The sequence below is a fragment of the Pectinophora gossypiella genome, chromosome Z (genome assembly GCF_024362695.1).
Source record: "Pectinophora gossypiella chromosome Z, ilPecGoss1.1, whole genome shotgun sequence".
NCBI lineage: Eukaryota > Metazoa > Arthropoda > Insecta > Lepidoptera > Gelechiidae > Pectinophora > Pectinophora gossypiella.
In genome coordinates, this window is record NC_065433.1 from 12,274,608 (window position 1) to 12,293,708 (window position 19,101).

The 19,101-nt window shown below is 38.1% G+C and overlaps 1 protein-coding gene across 1 annotated transcript in view; it reads right to left on the reverse strand.

Annotated features, from left to right (window-relative positions):
• LOC126380723 (neuronal PAS domain-containing protein 2-like) overlaps positions 1 to 19,101 on the reverse strand; it is a 74,902-nt gene that overhangs the window by 4,700 nt on the left and 51,101 nt on the right. The window contains exon 7 of the mRNA XM_050030316.1: positions 10,552 to 10,802. Within this exon, the coding sequence (XP_049886273.1) occupies positions 10,552 to 10,802 (251 nt within the window). The remainder of the gene's footprint in view (positions 1 to 10,551; positions 10,803 to 19,101) is intronic.

Here is a 19,101-nt window from a genome sequence, read left to right on the forward strand (position 1 = left end):
TTATCTGTTGGTTGTTATCCATCTTAGGACTTTGCATCAATAATGGCCGCAAGTTGTCTTTGATTACTCGTGGCTCTCCCCAGTCTATTAGGGATTGTAGGCGTGATTTTATGTATGTTGCATTTATTTATAGTCAGAGAGAATAGTGAGATAAGTACGCTAAACATTCGCTGTGCTCACATATTTATTAATTTGTAGTATTACTAATAAGTGATACTCTTATAATTTAACAATGCCCGTCAAAACGGTACAGTTCGTCTGCAGGCGGTACTCTCTAATAATAAAATAGTCTTTGATGAGTACATCAAATAATACTTTTAACTTCAACTTATTTGTAATAAAAAATAACTAAAACTAATTCGGTTATTTTCTACACCAATTTATAAGGATAGCCTTATAAATTCGAGTAGAAATTAACCGAATAGTAATAGAGCATAATTACAGTTCGCTTTGCATACCTATTCGAATTTTAAAATACATACGTAAATTCGTTTCGCATCTTAATTTAAAAGTGGGTGAGTATACATTCGGAATCGATTTAAGTTTCGAACTTCGCGATAGCAGTATTTTTTTAAACTACCATAATTTCACTGATTTGGACAATAAGGAGCTTTCCAGGCGTACCCCAAATAATATAGATGGTGCTGTGGAGATTTAACGTGATAATTGCCTATTTTCTCATAGCTCGGGAACATAGTTATTCAAAAATGTAATATAATCGCAGAAGCATATATAAAAATAATTATTGCTTACAAATCGCGCAAAGTCGAGAGGAGTGGAAAAATCAAGGGGAGGCCTTTGCCCAGCAGTGGGATCGTATAGGCTAAATAAGATAAGATAAGATAAGATATTTGGATCAGATTATGTATAGAATTAAGTTGCTATCTAAGTATACTGCTTCTCTTTATTTTGATCAGAATAATAGTGGGTGGAAGATGTGTTGTACCTGAGCTTAATAAAACAAGGGTTAGCATTTATACCCAAAAACAAAGATAATTAGAAAATTTCGTAGCCTCTCATAGAATAGTCCCACTGAGAAATTGCACTATATTTCTGAATAGACGATAACAATAAGTATGTGATTAACATCACACACTTATTATACTAAAAATCATTCATTGTTTACTCTTAAAGGCCTGAGCAATGTCAGGAGATGCTAATTATAATATCATTTCGGGTTCCGTGATCGCAGCTATTGACTTACGTCAACAGTCGTTTCGTTAAGCCAAAGCGGATGCCTTTCCGCGGCTTGAAACTATCCCAATCATCTCTACCAATCCGCAATGGCGCAGCGCAGCGTGGTGGATGATGGATTTACCTCAGTGGCGGCCCTAGCAAAACATTTAGGTGTTTCGAGACCTCAAAGTGGTCCCCTCAACCCCTCAAAATACAGTATTTTTCAATTAGTTTACGGCCACCGAAATTTACCTAAGGTAGACCAGTCTTAAGGAGCTCGGTGGCGCAGCGGTAAACGCGCGCGGTCTGCGATTGTTGAAGTTAAGCAACTTCCGCAAAGGCCGGCCATAGGATGGGTGACCACAAAAAAAAAGTTTTCATCTCGAGCTCCTCCGTGCTTCGGAAGGCACGTTAAGCCGTTGGTCCCGGCTGCATTAGCAGTCGTTAATAACCACTAATCCACACTGGGCCCGCGTGGTGGTTTAAGACCCGATCTCCCTATACATCCATAGGGAAGGCCCGTACCCCAGCAGTGGGGACGGTAATGGGCTTGATGATGAGACCAGTCTTGGTTAATTTTGGCAACCCCCCCCCCCCCCCATTTCGGCGCTCGGTGAGGTCACACACCTCGCACCGTCTTAGGGCCGCCACGGATTTACCTATCAAAGATTAGATGAATTTACTGCCTATTCATATCTACAAGTAAGAAAGAGGAAGACCGCTAGTAGAATATTGTTATAACAAATGAAATAAATTAATTATAATGAGGTCGTCTTGGTTGTCGCAATGTGCTTAGCGTTTACACTCGAAATTAATCGGAGAGTATAAAACACAAGCCTATTTTATAAAACACAAGACGTTTTATACTACAAACTTCTCTAAAGTTCTACTGGCATGAAAACTTTTGAAATAATTTCGCTGCCGCTTCAAAATAAATCAACGCACTTTCTAGTCTCCAAAATGGTTATTTACCTAGATACTTACCTTTTTACGGTTCTAGTTTCTGTAAAAAAACACAAATCTAACAAAAAAGTAACTTACTGCACAGCTAATTATCAAGATAAACAAGCACACAGCACTGTATTTCATATAAAAATGAAACTTCTCTGTAAAGTGGGAGAAATATAGAGGGAAGTTATGAACTGATTAAAATTGTTAATTTTTTAATTTTTTTAAATAGTTATAAAAAGTTTTCCAATTTGGTATGAATTTGCTCTGATTTTTTTAAAAGGTTTTACATTTTATGAGTCGCAGTTTAATGCGATCTATTCTCTTTGGATCACCAATACGTAACACCAGCGATGTTGGTGTCCTAGAGCGAACTGACTGATTGGAGGTTCCTAGGCTAGGGGTTGGACGCATCCTGCCCCCTGCACTCGCCGCCATTAAAAAGCTCCGGATGCTAACTTTAAACTACTATTTTGTGGATTACGACTATGGATGACTTTTTTTATTTGTTTCTTAATATTATTTATCAATTTATAGATTATATTTTAGCGAAATTAAATGTTTTAAGGGAAGAAAACAAACATAGAGAACTCGCGAGCAAGCTGAATTGCGCTTTATTAAACTACGAATAGTGTTGAATTACAGGTTGGCGTGGGATTTCAACTTGACCTTGCTCTACGGCGCATGCATTTTGCACCGGTCCGCGTCATTGACAACAAATAATATCAGCACAGACGCGACGCGCCCTGCCAACTTTTGTATGAAATACTTATCTAAAAGAAATTATTTATATAACGAATAAGTATTATTAGCAGATTATTTGCGCAGTCACTTTTATTAATGCCGTTGTGTAATACGAAAGTGTAGGTTTTCGAATTTGGCTTAAGCCGTAGATAAGGTTCTCGTTGATTAGGGATATATTATAATAATTATTTATTAATTGTAAGTATAACGGAAAATACGCGGGATCTTAAGTGTGCATGTATATGTTTGTATGTATATGGTACCTGTAAAGTGCGTTTCAATTTTAAATAAATAAGTTGAAGTAGGATTGAAATTGTGAGCTCAGATCTGAGGCAATTAATCTTTGACGGGCATCTACAGAGCAGGTTGTGTGAGTGAGAGGGATGTATTTAGTTAGACAGAGGTGTTGCACTCACGTGGGCATATGTAGTGATGCGTGCTAATTTACGTAACGATTTACATCATAACACCCCCTCAGTCTGAGGAGGTGTGAAATAAACTCAGTAAATTATACAAAGCTTATTTCCTGAAATAGGAGGACCAACCGTTACAGCTAGTGGCCCCCAGAACACCTGTTAACAAATATTTCTAGAACTAGTCTAGAATAGGTATAAATTATATCTCCAGGAATTTTAGATCCATTCAATGCCTTGTTTTCCAGGAATTTTCTATTCGACTTTATCACGGACTTTCGGAATTGATTTAATTGTAATTGTAAAAATGTTTATTTTTCATAAGAAATACAGAAAATATTGGTACAATAAAAACCCCACAAAACCAATTCCTCGGTTTGTCTGTGGGAGTGGAGTTCGCTTAATGTTATTATGTTTAAGATACTTAAAGTTAACTTATAGCTAAGAGATCTTTTGCATGAGATGTTTAAATAAAGATTTTCTAAATTTATTTATATTGCACTCCTGACGTATGCCGACCGGCAGCATGTTGTACAGATACGGTATGCGTTTACGGAGTGTTCTGTCACCGAAGTAGTTGTTGACTCGTGGTACAACATACCTGCCCGTCGACATCGTCCGCGTACATTGGCCATGCTCAACAAGTTCTCTATGGTCTGGATTGCTATGGTTATTTAATATTAATAAATAGGTGTGCTTTAGACTAACAGGAAGTACATTACAAATCTTAAATAGTGTTGTATAATTTCCATTACACTTATTTTTTGTTTTCCTACTGACTAGTAATTTGAGAAATCTTATTTGAAGTGATTCTATTTTATTTATATGTGACTTAAAGGTTAAACCATAGCAATCCAGCCCATAGGACACTATGGAGTCAACCAAAGCCATATACATACATTTTAGTATATTAGTAGGAACTTTAAATCTGAGATGATAGAATTTATCAAGTAGTATTCTTAACTTATTACATATATAATCTATGTGGTAGGTCCAAGCAAAATGCTCGTCCACTCTCATACCCAAATAGGTCACAAATGGTACTCTTTCGATAGGTTTACAGTCACAAATATTATTATTATTATTATTATGAAGACAAGAGAAACTATGAGTAACTAAGTTACAACAAACGTTATCCGGTAATCTAGAATAAGGTGAATGAATAATTAATAATTTAGTTTTGTCAGTATTTAGTACAATGCCGTTATCATGAGACCATCTGACTACACTGTCGATATCCTGCTGCACGAGCCGCAGCATGGCGGTGAGGTCGGTGCCCGCGTGCAGCGTGCACAGGTCGTCTGCGAACATGTGAGCGGAACTATGTTTGAGCACGTTACATAGGCTGTTTACGTGCATCAAATAGCACACAGGTCCACACCCGGATCCCTGCGGAACGCCACAGCGTACATCCACCGGTATACTGTGCGCTTCTCCAACACGCACGGAGAAGGAACGCGCAGTGAGGTAGTCACGAAACCAGCGGTTCAGCGGCCCCCCCACCCCGCACTCCTCCATGGCTCGTAACAGCGTCTCATGCTGCAGGGTATCGAAGGCCTTTTTAAAATCATAAAATACAGCCAGAATTATGTTTTTATCATTTAAATAATTATTAACTTCATCTGTGAACTTTGACAGAAGTGTGCCCGTGCTTTTTCCTCTCTGAAAGCCGTGTTGACATTCGCTTAATACATTATTAGAGCGTAAAAAAGTTCCAATTTGATTAATAATACACTTCTCTATGATTTTATCAATACTGGATAAAATAGCTATTGGTCTATAATTAGAGTAGTTCTTTTTATCACCTTTCTTATGTATCGGACGCACTAATGCTTCTTTAAGTTTATCGGGAAACTTTGAATGTTTTACACATAAATTAGTCAACTTAGCAATAACGGGGCTAATTTGCTCTACCACAAGCTTCAAGTCCCGCATGCGTACGAGATCGCTACCAGCAGACTTATCGGCACTTAAGCTACTTATAACTTTAGCTACCTGCTTGCTGCTGACTGGTGACCATCTCATGCTCACGCTGGGCTTGCTTACATAAGTATCTCTATCCAACCACGTATCATTACAAATATGTTTTATATCTTCTATCTCATCAGAAAACGTAGCTGCAAAGTTGTTACATATATCCGTTAAATTACTCTGATTGTTCATACTTTTCGTAATAATATCATCTAAAGATTGTTTATCGTTACCCAAAAGTGAATTCAATTTATCCCATATTTTTTTAATATTTTTATTACAATCTAAAATACACTGTTTATCATATTCATTTCGACGCTTTAAACAAGTTTTCATACATTTATTTCTATAAGTCGTATAGTTAAGACGCTTTATCATATTTTTAGGCTCATTACTCCAAATTTTAAATAATCTATCTCTTTCTAACATCATTTTTTTCATATCTTCACTAATCCACTTATTATTACCTCTATTACTATTACTACTATTTTTAATATTTACACTTATATGACAACTCTCATAAATATTGGTAAATAAATTTCTAATAGCCTCATAAAGTTTGATAGGACAATCTATACGCATTAAATCATCAAAATTACTGCATAGCAACATTTCGCGTACCGCGCGGTTGTCAAGGACTCGTCGAGTAAAATTCCGGGAAACGGCCACTTGAGCGGGCGCGGAGGTCACGTGCGCGGGATTCGTAGAAATCGCGGGACGCTGAGGTACGGCCCCACCGCCATGAGCGGAGCGGGCGCGTACGCGGTTTGATGTTCGCGGCCGTGAGTTCTAATCTAAAGCTGCAGCTATACAGTAATGGTCTGAAATTTTATGTTCAATAACAGCAGAATTAATGGTTGCATTAGGTGCACGAATGAATATATGATCTAAACAAGATTCTACTAAATTTCCTTTTAAAATTTCCCTTCTAGTGATATTATGAATACACTTTGTAAATCCAAACTCAGCTAACAAGTTTTCGTAAATGATTACCGATGTATCTGACGAGTTTAATAAGTTAATATTAATATCTCCACAGAATATAATTTTGTTGTTTGATGGCAAATTTTCTAAAAGTAATCTAAATTCGTGAAGAAATTCTGTCACCTTGTCTTTTTTATTTATTCTAGGAGGTCTATAGATAGATATTATATAAGTGGGTTCTGTCCCATGATCAAACTTGACCATTACGTACTCTGCCGAGCGCATGTCCGCGGACAGTGGCGCTACACACGGCTGTGCGGCCAGCTGCGTTCGCGAGTATACCAACACCCCACCCCCGCGCCGCCCCGCGCGTGTCACGCTATTGCATTCAAATCCTTCAATTTTATACAAGTTTAGCATATTGAAATTGATATTAGGCTCAGTGATTACTATGACGTGTATTTTGGTTATATGATCTTTTAATAAGACTAATAGTTCGTTAAAGTGTTTCTTAATAGAACGGATGTTTACATGTAAAATACAGTAAGTGTGATGCTCTGTCGCGGAGCCACCACCTCCAATTCAGTTGAAAACGATATAGATTACTGTACGTACCATGTACATAGTGTACGTGAAAAGATTTTATGTGTACGTGCTATAATTAGAAAGAAAACAACAAATTAAAGTGGCTTCGCTGGAGAGCATACTCCCCAGCGGAGCCACTCAGTTTGCATACTTCGAGATGTTTTCTTCCTGTAGATTGAAGTATAGTTTGATGTACGTACTACGTACATAGTGTACGTGAAAAGATTTTATGTGTACGTGCTATAATTAGAAAGAAAACAACAAATTAAAGTGGCTTCGCTGGAGAGCATACTCCCCAGCGGAGCCACTCAGTTTGCATACTTCGAGATGTTTTCTTCCTGTAAATTGAAGTATAGTTTGATGTACGTACTACGTACATAGTGTACGTGAAAAGATTTTATGTGTACGTGCTATAATTAGAAAGAAAACAACAAATTAAAGTGGCTTCGCTGGAGAGCATACTCCCCAGCGGAGCCACTCAGTTTGCATACTTCGAGATGTTTTCTTCCTGTAAATTGTAGTATAGTTTGATGTACGTACTACGTACATAGTGTACGTGAAAAGATTTTATGTGTACGTGCTATAATTAGAAAGAAAACAACAAATTAAAGTGTATATGACGGCATGAACAAAACGTGAAGCGCTGAAGATTTTAAGAAACAATCTCCTTGCGAGAACTTTTTATCTATGCACAAACTACTAAGAGAACCTATTTCAGACGAACGTCTCTCATACAAAACAAAGAGCCTCAGAATTTAGAGTATGACACTTGATTTGACATATAAAATTATATTGCCACACGCAAAAATAATTGTGGGGTTGCCATAGTAATGATATGGCACGGCGTGGCAGTAGTGATAGCTTTAAATTATTTAGATTACTTTAAATTTTGATGACAAGGTTTATAAAAAAAGACTGCAGTTTACTTGTATAACATTTTATTTTTTAATTTTGTTTTATATTTTATGGATTTTTTTTCGGAAATAGAGCTTTATTATTATTATTTTAAATATGCCTTTTTGCATTAATGGCAAACTTTCCTCTAAACTCTCTAATCTAGAGACATCTGTACCCTTTAATATTTTGTTTATAATAACACTGCTAATCTTGAGAGACCCGGAAAGTTTTTAATAAAAATGTCTTTGTGCAATCCGCATGGCAAACACAATTGTTCCCAGTAGTCCTAAGCCTTCGCAAATTGTCATCACACAAACACTGTAACTTCTGCACTTCTAGAGTTCTTCCTAGCTCACTTTTAGGAAACTGGTGAAATATAGCGTCTTTTCGTCTTTTCGCTTACTTATCTTACACTCATACTGTATGGATATCACAGTTTTCTAGTTGAGAGGCTAACTACGGAATTTATTCAACGCAAATTTCACTCGATCACTTACATTTATAAAACTACAATGAAACAATGATTGATTTTGGATTTTGTTTGGTTAGGACGCCGGGCGGGCAGCGCTTGCCCTTGTGTCTATGTTTATATCCTAACCTAAGATTGTCCCAAGATGGCGGAAGATCGCAGAGGGGTGAAATGAAGTAGGAGAGGGGTAAAGTAGCTGTCATTTTCTAAACTCGGTACATTTGCGCTATGGTACAATTTTTTTGTATGAACATTTCCGGCCGTGTATCTATGACAGATTTGACATAAATTGTCAGTGCCGTACCGATCCGTCACCAAACCTTGTCATCAAAATTTAAAGTAATCTAAATAATTTAAAGCTATCACTACTGCCACGCCGTGCCATATCATTACTATGGCAACCCCACAATTATTTTTGCGTGTGGCAATATAATTTTATATGTCAAATCAAGTGTCATACTCTAAATTCTGAGGCTCTTTGTTTTGTATGAGAGACGTTCGTCTGAAATAGGTTCTCTTAGTAGTTTGTGCATAGATAAAAAGTTCTCGCAAGGAGATTGTTTCTTAAAATCTTCAGCGCTTCACGTTTTGTTCATGCCGTCATATACACTTTAATTTGTTGTTTTCTTTCTAATTATAGCACGTACACATAAAATCTTTTCACGTACACTATGTACGTAGTACGTACATCAAACTATACTACAATTTACAGGAAGAAAACATCTCGAAGTATGCAAACTGAGTGGCTCCGCTGGGGAGTATGCTCTCCAGCGAAGCCACTTTAATTTGTTGTTTTCTTTCTAATTATAGCACGTACACATAAAATCTTTTCACGTACACTATGTACGTAGTACGTACATCAAACTATACTTCAATTTACAGGAAGAAAACATCTCGAAGTATGCAAACTGAGTGGCTCCGCTGGGGAGTATGCTCTCCAGCGAAGCCACTTTAATTTGTTGTTTTCTTTCTAATTATAGCACGTACACATAAAATCTTTTCACGTACACTATGTACATGGTACGTACAGTAATCTATATCGTTTTCAACTGAATTGGAGGTGGTGGCTCCGCGACAGAGCATCACATAAAACTCTTTCAAATTACTAAAAGTTGAGAACCATGTTTGCAAGCTATCTACGGAGCTAGAAAAAGCCGTAGGACTCACAATAGAGTCTATATCTATATCTGTGAATGTTACGAAATAATGTTAAACATACAGAAAATAAAATAATAATACTTAAGTAGGTAAATAACTTATTTTCCCTTGAGGCCTGCGAGATCACTCTCTGCTCTCACCCACACCGACTTTTCATTCGCACCTTCACTTTTTTTAACTAGTACTTTGCCGTTGACGACCCAAACATATCTGTAGATACTACGCAATTCGGTTTTCGTTTTCCATAGCAGCTCGCGGGTGGCCTTAGTCAGGTCCTCATTGACGTATATTTTACCACGAAGCGTGCCACCTGTGATAATATCGCTGGTAACGTTGGCAAGGCTGCGGCGCTGCGCTAACCACGAGTCGCGGGTGTCCGCCGCGGATGTATTGAACCCGACGATGATAGACGCCGGTCTGCCTTGTTTGCGCTGTGCTCGCCTTCTCACCCACGCAACATCACACTTCACCTTCATCACGTCAGCAATCTTGCGAACAAGTTCTGTGGTATTTTCACCAGGCATCTCCTCCACACCGACAATTTCTAAATTGTATTTACGCGCTGCTTGTTCCAGGTCTTGCACTCGCTGTTCGAGGGCACTGTTACATTTTTCCAAATAAACGCATTTATTAGTAATATTGATGGCAGATTTTTCCATCTTCCCAATTTTTTCCTTTGATAAAGTTAGGTCAGCTAGTATTTTATCATATTTTTCCGAAAGTAGCGTGATTGTGTCCTTCAGCATGTCAAGCTGCTTTTTTACTCCCGATATGTCGTTTACTTTTTTTTGAATATCTTTCAATATACTTGCACTATCCTCTTCCTCACTTTCTGGATCAGAATCTTCCTCACAGTTGTTACAATGGATACGTACTCTTCCCGCCTTCATATCCGCGGCTAATCCTTTCACACAACTTTTATGAAAAGTTCCTTGGCACGAACCCTGGCACACGTTTCTCCATGCATTTTCACCACCCCTTTCACCACGTTTTTCCGTATCGTATACAGGATTGGAATCATCCAGTTAAGCCTGTACGCTCTGCTACCCCGATGTATTATCATCTTATGAGTATGTATCCTACCTAACTAGAATCAACTAGTCGCCGCGCAGCGAGCCAATGCTTGTATTTACGATAGAGCCGACCTGTTGCGCGCTTCTATATAAAATGATGTAAAATCGCTTCTGCTAAATCAAAATACTTATAATAAACAACCTCAAAGTCTCGTTGAGATCATGATGAATTATAGCTTGAAATATTACTTACATCAGTAGGTTCCAAGTCCATAATAGGCGGCCCATTGTTGTTGACCATAACCATGCATTTCTTCTTCATCAGTTTAATGAGATGCTTGCCCTCTTGTTCGTCGACCACCGTGTTGATACAGGCGAAGCTCCTGACTGCTCTGGAGTCTTCGTCGACGTCCAAGCGCCCAACAGTCTTCATGTAGATGATCTGGCCATTTTTAGCGATAAGACGATAGCACGACTCCCCTACAAGGCGGTGTTGATCATACACTGGAATTAAAAAAAATGCCGTTAAAAATTGTTCTAATCTACGGATACCGTATTCATCGTTATTGTCATGTTAAATTAATCAAATTCGTTGGATACAGTAAGGTAATAACAGGGGATGAAAGGTGTGTCAGATTATTTGAACACGTGACTCTGTATTGTGGCGTAGATGTAGTTGTAGATCGTTGAGAATCACAAAATAATGCGGCTTGCAGTGAAATATCACCGTGCAATTTATTTATTAGTTCAACGTTTTTCCCTGAAACGCTTGTAGCGTTTTTATCCCGAAAAGCGCACATGACACGGCTCTCGCTACCATCTCTGTTAGTTTTCCAAAACTAAACTAATACTTCAAGAAATTATTCCGATATTTTACTACTAAAAAATACATATATGGAACTTTTTAAGGGTTAGTCTAAAACCTTATCACGAATCACGGAACGAGTGAGGGTAAGATTGTCTAAAATATCTCACGGGCCTAATGGACGATCATATCGTCCACACGTCTAGGATCGTCACAATTCATATTTGCAAGTCCAATTATACACCAACATAACAAAGCGTGGCAGGATTATATCTTTATCCAGAAGGTAGATTTTGTATAAAAAAGGGCGGAGTTCTGTTTGAAAGCGTGTAACCACAGACGTAGATACAGCCGGTTTTATATTCAAAAACATCGCGTTAGTTTGGAATTTCACACTACAAACCTATAACAAATGTTATGATAACTTACATCTAAATCTATCTTATCTTAAATCACAATCCCTAATTTACGTTATTACTTGCTCCGAGCTAATTAATACGACTATTAATGATGTCTTAGTATTTCAGTGTAAACAGTACCAAAGTCTCCACTTCGATCTACGTTAATTAGCAAACGTAGAAATTACTTTATCTCGGATAGAATTTATAAACACATTTCCGTTGTCGTTGCGACTAACTCGTCGTATTGAATGTCGTTAGTGATTTTACTTTCTCTCTGCAAATACGGAGTTCTCGTAGTATCTAGCAGTGTAATTACAATTGAACTTGAAGCTATAGTGTATTTTAAAATACAGGTTTCATCTTAATGTTTACAAATGATAACGTAGATAATAAATCAGCCTAGAAAATGTTTCTATAAGAGACGGTATAATATGCGTTTCGGATGAGAGGATGTTTGATTGTTCAAACCTATGTTGTTATACATCTCCAAAACGACTAGTCAGATTTTAATGCGGTTTTTAGGCTACTAGATTTAGCCGTATAAATGGAGAGCGCTGAGGGCTTGATGTCTGGTGTCAAAGAGTATATAAAAGGCAGGTTAATACTATAATATCGGTTGGTATCAGAGTATTAACGCGCGGATTAATAAGGGTGGAAAATGTTAATATATTCCAGTAGATGTTGTTTTTCATTACTGGATGCATTTCAAGTAACAAGACTTTGAGTACCTAACGAGGTGATACAGGTTTAACTTACGGGTTTACCTACACCGTGTGTTACTTACGTCACAACACCCCGACAGTATTTAAATATTATAATTAATTATTTATCATAATAGAACCTTGATATACGAATACGTATATTTTAAGAAATTACCAATGTATAGGTATATGAAATGTCAAAGATTTTTTAAAGAGTTTTGAAAATATATTTTTTCCAATTCGAATTATTGGTCATTATTGTCTTAAGGCCTTTGGCGGCTCAATAATAATTCTGACACCAAGGCTGATGAGGTGAGATACTTTTGTCATTTTAACGGAAGTTCATTGATGCCTATATTATGGAATCTCTGGCCACGGGAGTTAATAAATTCTACAAAGTCGTTTTTAACTTTTAACAGGGGAAAGATTAGAAATTCATATGAAGCGTCATAAGAATTTCTAATATTTCCCCTGTTAAAAGTTATCTGAGTTCGGAATAAAATGGAAACTGGTTAGGGCAAGGTGTTTTTTCAATACCTACATTCTCGATTATTTAACATAAGTACTTAGTTAAAATGCAAAGATAGGGTGCTGATTTTTGGATTATATTTTACATGTTCACTCACTGGATTTGTCAACTACGACGACGTCTAACGAGATAATGGTAATGGTTCAGTTTATTTAGTTAATATGGTTTCCTTTTCATGCGTTGTAAAATAATCCAACAGGTTTATCCTTGTTTGGAAGCACAATTTTGATGTTTGTAGCAGAATGCCGACATCTGGGTTAGACATTGACATAGTTCCGCAGTCAATAGAATTAGCTCAATTCTGCGGATTCAATTACACCTCACGGTTGTATACAGTTGATCTGGAAGAGGGGATGGGGAGCTTCGGTAGAGGGTTGTACACTATTGTATTATATTATAACAAATATTATAATAACGGTAAATTCATTCGACGGCCTCTGTGGTCCAGTTGTTGAGCGATGTGCTCACGATCCCGGAGGTCTCGGGTTCGATTCCCGGTGGGGACAAATCACAAAATCACTTTGTGATCCCTAGTTTGGTTAGGACATTACAGGCTGATCACCTGATTGCCCAAAAAGTAAGATGATCCGTGCTTCGGAAGGCACGTTAAGCCGTTGGTCCCGATGTAAGTACGTAGTCGTTACATGAGTCATGTCAGGGTCCTATGGCGGCTCAATAATAACCCTGACACCAGGGATGATGGGGTTAGTAATCACCTCACAACCCATACGATAGAAGAAGAACGGTAAATTCGTAGTAGACCACGTGACTTAAATCGTAGTGTCACCAGTTTGAATCCCGCGACACGGACTCTAAACCAATTCTTATATCGTGTGGGTTGTGAGGTGAAGTACCAACCTCATCAACCCGGTGTCAGGGTTACTATTGAGCCGCCAAAGGCCCCTGACATGGCTCATGTAACGACTACATACTTATATCAGTAAGTAGTAACCGGGACCAACGGCTTAACGTGCCTTCCGAAGCACGGATCATCTAACTTTCGGACAATCAGGTGATCAGCCAGTAATGTCCTTACCAAACTGGGGACCACAAAGTAATTTTTGTGATATGTCCCCACCGGGAATCGAACCCGGGATCTTTGGATCGTGAGCCCAACGCTCAACTACTGGACCACGAAGGTCGTTACACCACTGAATTCGACGTAATGGTGAATTTTGATGAATATCCCGTGGTTTCCAAGACTTGTGCCCGGTTAATGGCATTAGGCTCGCTTCATGTTACATGGGACTTGGCTGCCGAGGAGTGGGTGTGTACACTATAGTATATACCTAGTGTATACACCTACCTACCCCTTCGGGTTACAGGCGTGATGCTATGTTATGTTATAATAATGGTCATACAGAATTTCCTTTCAGAAAATCATACGTATACCGTAACAAACACAATTCACATAACACAAGACATGTGTACTTAGAGCAGATATTGTTAATGTATGTAATTACATAATTACAATACAAAAGACATAATTAATGGAAGTAAGGAAGATTGACAAATATAGACAAGAATAATCTATCTGGAAAATAAAGAAGAGTTGCATTAGGTAGAAAATCTTTGAAACAGGAATAGATCTTAATGAGACAGACGAGAAAAAAATATTTATGTTGAAACTACGTCTTACGACTGTTGAAACCAAATTAATTGGAAATGATAATGTTTTATATAATTGGAGAGCTTGCGCCAAAATTCTAGCTGAGCAACACAGTAGACAAAGTCTGATATGCAGTCTTGCAATGTCGTCACATACGAGTACGTCTAATAATAAATATTTGTCGCTAGGGGCATCATGTAATGGAAATCTAGAAAGTGGTTATCTAAAGTAATAACAATTAATGGAAATGTGATAGACACATATGTTACAGTCGGTAAACAAGTGGCTTTACTACTTAAATATAAGTTATATAAACACAGATTTGCACATAAACAAATCAGACATAAGTAACTATCAACTACATTGTGTGAAATGGATATTTCATTTCTAGTTTTCCATTACGTTTAGGTATTCGCTGTGAAGCTGAAATATCAGATACAAGGATAGAAGTAAACACATTTGGTGTGAGTGCGCTCTGGGCCTTGCGAGCGTAATTGGCTCTTTCTATTAGCATACGTAAGACGGATAATGACGAATGACATCTGTAGATGCCGGAATCAGAATCCAGTGTACTGAACGGATCTAGATAAGCCGATACTGGTAAGTATATTAATAGGTACTGGAAGACAACAGACAGCGACGACGGGTGAGCGAGAGGGTGGTGATAGAGCCTGGGGTGGTGTTGTGTAGTGTGGGGCCGTACATTAAACATGCGAGGCTCGAGAGGGGGGTGGGGTCCATGAAAAAATCACGAAATATCATAAGGGGGGGTGTAGTAATATATATATCGAGGGTTGAAAGGCAAAAGGGTTTAAGCGACATTTTGGGCGAAATTGACTTATATATATATATTCGGAATCAGCGATTTTTTCCGCGTCGACTGATCTTGGTTTCAGATCAATCAAAGCTACTTTTTGGCGCTTCAACCAATTAGCACTTTGGGTAAATTTTTAAAAACCCGTGTTTTAACCGACAAAAAAATGCACAAAATTCTGGGCGGGTGGCATATCAGTCGTATTCCGGGATATGAGTCGGTCACATAAGCTGTTATGTCTTTTCATTTTCATGATTCGAAGTCTGTTAAAGCGTTTTCCCTGACAGTGTTTTGTTATAGATAAGTCGGTTAAATCATTTGTCCTTAGACGAAACGAAAATAGATTTGGCGCTTAAATCTTTTTGCTTTAATCCAGATTTTATAAATATTGTCGCTTCAACCGTTTTGCCTTCGACAGTTTAAAAGTAAAATTGGCACTTGAACTGTTTTGCCTTTACCGAAAATATTCATAGAATTTGACTTCAGCTATTTATGCTACATTATTTTTAAATTTTTTGTCGTATAAAACAACTATCATTTTCTTTTGAAAGGACTTAAAACGTTTTTCCAAAACAAAAAAGAAATAATGTTAACATTTCAGTCATCGCAATTTTGTATGAAACCTTGTGCCCGCATCACTTCAATATATCAAAATAAGTATGGGCAGGTTCTGGTTGGGCGGTTGACACAGCTAAAAATTACGATTGGGAAGACCGGGAGTGTGCGTGTCATCATGTCACCCAAGCCGTATCCGTTGATGGTGACTTCTATTTGTGTCTATCCCAAGTCGTTGTTGTGGTAGACTTTGACGTGGCTAGCGGAACCGAACTTCGAATTGAAGATCTGGTCACATGGCATACAATCAAGCTGGCCAGCCGAGTTTACCGTGTAATTGTAGGAAGGTTTCCGTTGAGTTTTCCGTATTTGGCGTCTTGGACTAAGATTTTCGAGGACTATATCACGCGCTATTCCAGGTTCAGACACACTCATCCCAACTATCAGTTGGCATGTTGAAAGCCACATGGTTGCGCTTGAGTACGTCTTTGTACCGCAGGTATTGTCCACCTTGTTTACAATTCCTTCTAGACACCTCGAAATAGAAAACCTTTCTGTCATCCATTCGCATGACGTGACCGCACCATCGTAGGTGATGTTTTATGATGAGAGCTTCTATTCCGAATATGCCAGAACGACGTAATACTTCTGTTATTGGAAAACCATCTTGCCGCTTTATGCGAAGGATGGACCTTAGACATTTAAAGTGTTACGTATCAAGTACGCCGCTGAGACTTTGTACACTAATATTTTAAGTTTTCCAAAGGCTGCCACCGCACCTGTTATCCGGGCTGGCAACTCCGATGACTTTCATATTTGATTGAGTCATTTCATATTTGAGAACCCAAATATTTTAATTTTGAAACTTCCTCCAGCTCAGCGCGCTTTAAAGCAACATTGGAAGAAGCTACATCCTCGGGGCATCCTCTGGATGGTTATTTTAAAAGGGTTTTACACAAAACTATAAATATTCTGGTGTGTGTCTTAATTGAATCGGCCATTCCTCGGCAAGTTTGGTTAACTGACGCATAGATGTGAGACGTGAGAGATCAAAAATGATCTTATTCATTTTAGCCTTAATTTCAATTAAGCTATAAATAACAATTCCAAAGAGTATCCCACTTATGCGTGACACACAAGCGATATATAAAGAAAATAGACTAGGAACCATGGCTCCATGTGTTATGACATAGCCTTGTTTCGCGCCGTAGGTAACGACGAATAGCTCTGAAAAGTTACTTCTAAATCAAACTGTCGTCATCATGTCGTCATGATATTGTCGTATCAGGATAAGTCATAACTTTTCAGGACAATCTGTTTTCTTTAGAGCAATCCACAAGCCGCGTGAAGCCTCACGCAGCACATAACAAAGGCCGATGTTGTTCAAGCCTTTTGGCCTGAATCTGTTTAATAACAAAACCGTACCCCCATATCTCTGTCCGGACAAAATCATCATTGGGTTTCCGGAAGTACCTTTTCAGCATCACGGGATAGAATAACGTTAAGGCTAAAATTTAATATCGATCGCAATCGACTCGCAAAGAGGAAGAAGGCTAAAATCATTCCAGCAGCTGACTCCCATATCTTCAGGATGAGTTTGTATAACCAGTTATTAATGTGTAGGTATATTATACAGTTCAGATGGTATTTTTGATGTGTTGGTATTCCTCATCCTTCTTAGCGCGGTAAGAAGTTCTTCAAAGGTCGGGGGTGCCGCTAGATCTTAAGCGAAACCCCCGACCTTGTTGTAACAAACTCGACCGATATGTTGTAACAAACAAGTCACTGGTATTACTATTGGGATTTAAGACATCGTTAAAATGTGTCCAAAGCGCTGCTAATAAGTCTTTCTGATCAGTGAGGCGTTGGGTCTTTTCCTTGTTGTAGATTGAAACTCTCTTCAAAGTTTGTGGCCGAAAACAGTCTTGAAGCTGTCGAAAATCTACCGGAACTGGATTGATAGGAATCAGCATAGAGCTGAATTTCACAAGCTTATTCCACCTGGCATTTGTTTTTGAGACATGTGGTGACAGAAAAGCCCGCCTGTAGTTCCTCACGAGCTGATTTTCACGTTAGAACCATCGCACCAATCTTAGTTTTGCGGTCTGGTTTACCAACCAATAACTTCGGTAGAGGAGAGCACAGCTATAAAAATTCTCGGCAAAGGAACACCATCTATTTATTATTATTATCATCTATATTATCTCATCGACAGATGTGTCTGCTGCGATGTCCGACGTATCTCGGCTTTAAAAGCATGATCGAGTTCTTTTATTGTTTGTCAACTTCGACGGTATCTTATGGCCAGCTCGAAGTGGAAGTCTTAGGCGCAAATGTATCAGAAATTTTGATCAAACAAGTCGCTGGATCTATCCACCCCTGGCCGCCTCTTAATATGAGAGCAATCAGTACTTCACTGCAGTCTGTCCTAGTACCGCGTACCATTTAGTAGGAGCCAGTGCTTTGAACTTGCATCCAGCCACGTGGTATTAAATTTTTCAGTAAATCGGAAACAGGTTGTGATAGTGAGATTAAACTCAGCACAGAGTATAAGCATATTAAGACTTTTTCAAAGCTATTTGTTTCTTTTATTGCCCGCATTCAGTTGGTGACAGTCATCTGTCATCTGCCATCATACGCGATTTACCATATACTTAAAAAGTCGAATTAAGCATGTGTAGTAACAATCTTTATGGTTATATTCTAGATCCTGTTTCTGAATGAAATCGATTTACTCATTATATCCGCCGTGATTTTTCCTAATATTGTAAGGTACAAATATCTATAAATGCCTTGCCCGACTAAAATCTCTCCCAGGAAAAACGGCTTAAGGACCGACTTTATTTCCGATCTTACTAATATTTGGATTTCATACAATTGAAATTAGTAGCGGATGGTCACTTCAGATATTTTCCTTCCCTGTCATATAACGTTTTATGGAGGTTAAGCTGATTTGCTTCTAGTCTTCTTTTTTTAAGAAGTCGTTTAACTCATTTAGCTTTAGTCAAACTAATAAGTGAGAGGTCTCTTAAAGCATTTTGCTTTTAGCCAATATTTGGCTCTAGTGGATATCAACCGTTTTTCCTTCAACTGTAATTTAGTTCAATTGAGGCATTTTGTATTAAGCGACTTCTAAAATCTATAACTGATGTGTTTTTCGAACCAAATAAATACAGAATTGTGCAACGTTTAATTTAAAATAATTCTTAGCATTTTGAACACTTTTGATTCAGTAGTTTTTTTTATATGAATTTTTTTCGAAAAAATAAAACTTTAAATGGCTCTCCTGTAAAGTTCACAAAATGTCGCTTAAACCCATTTGCCTTTCAACCCTCGATATATATCATAAACTGCCTATATACGTCCCACTGCTGGGCACAGGCCTCCCC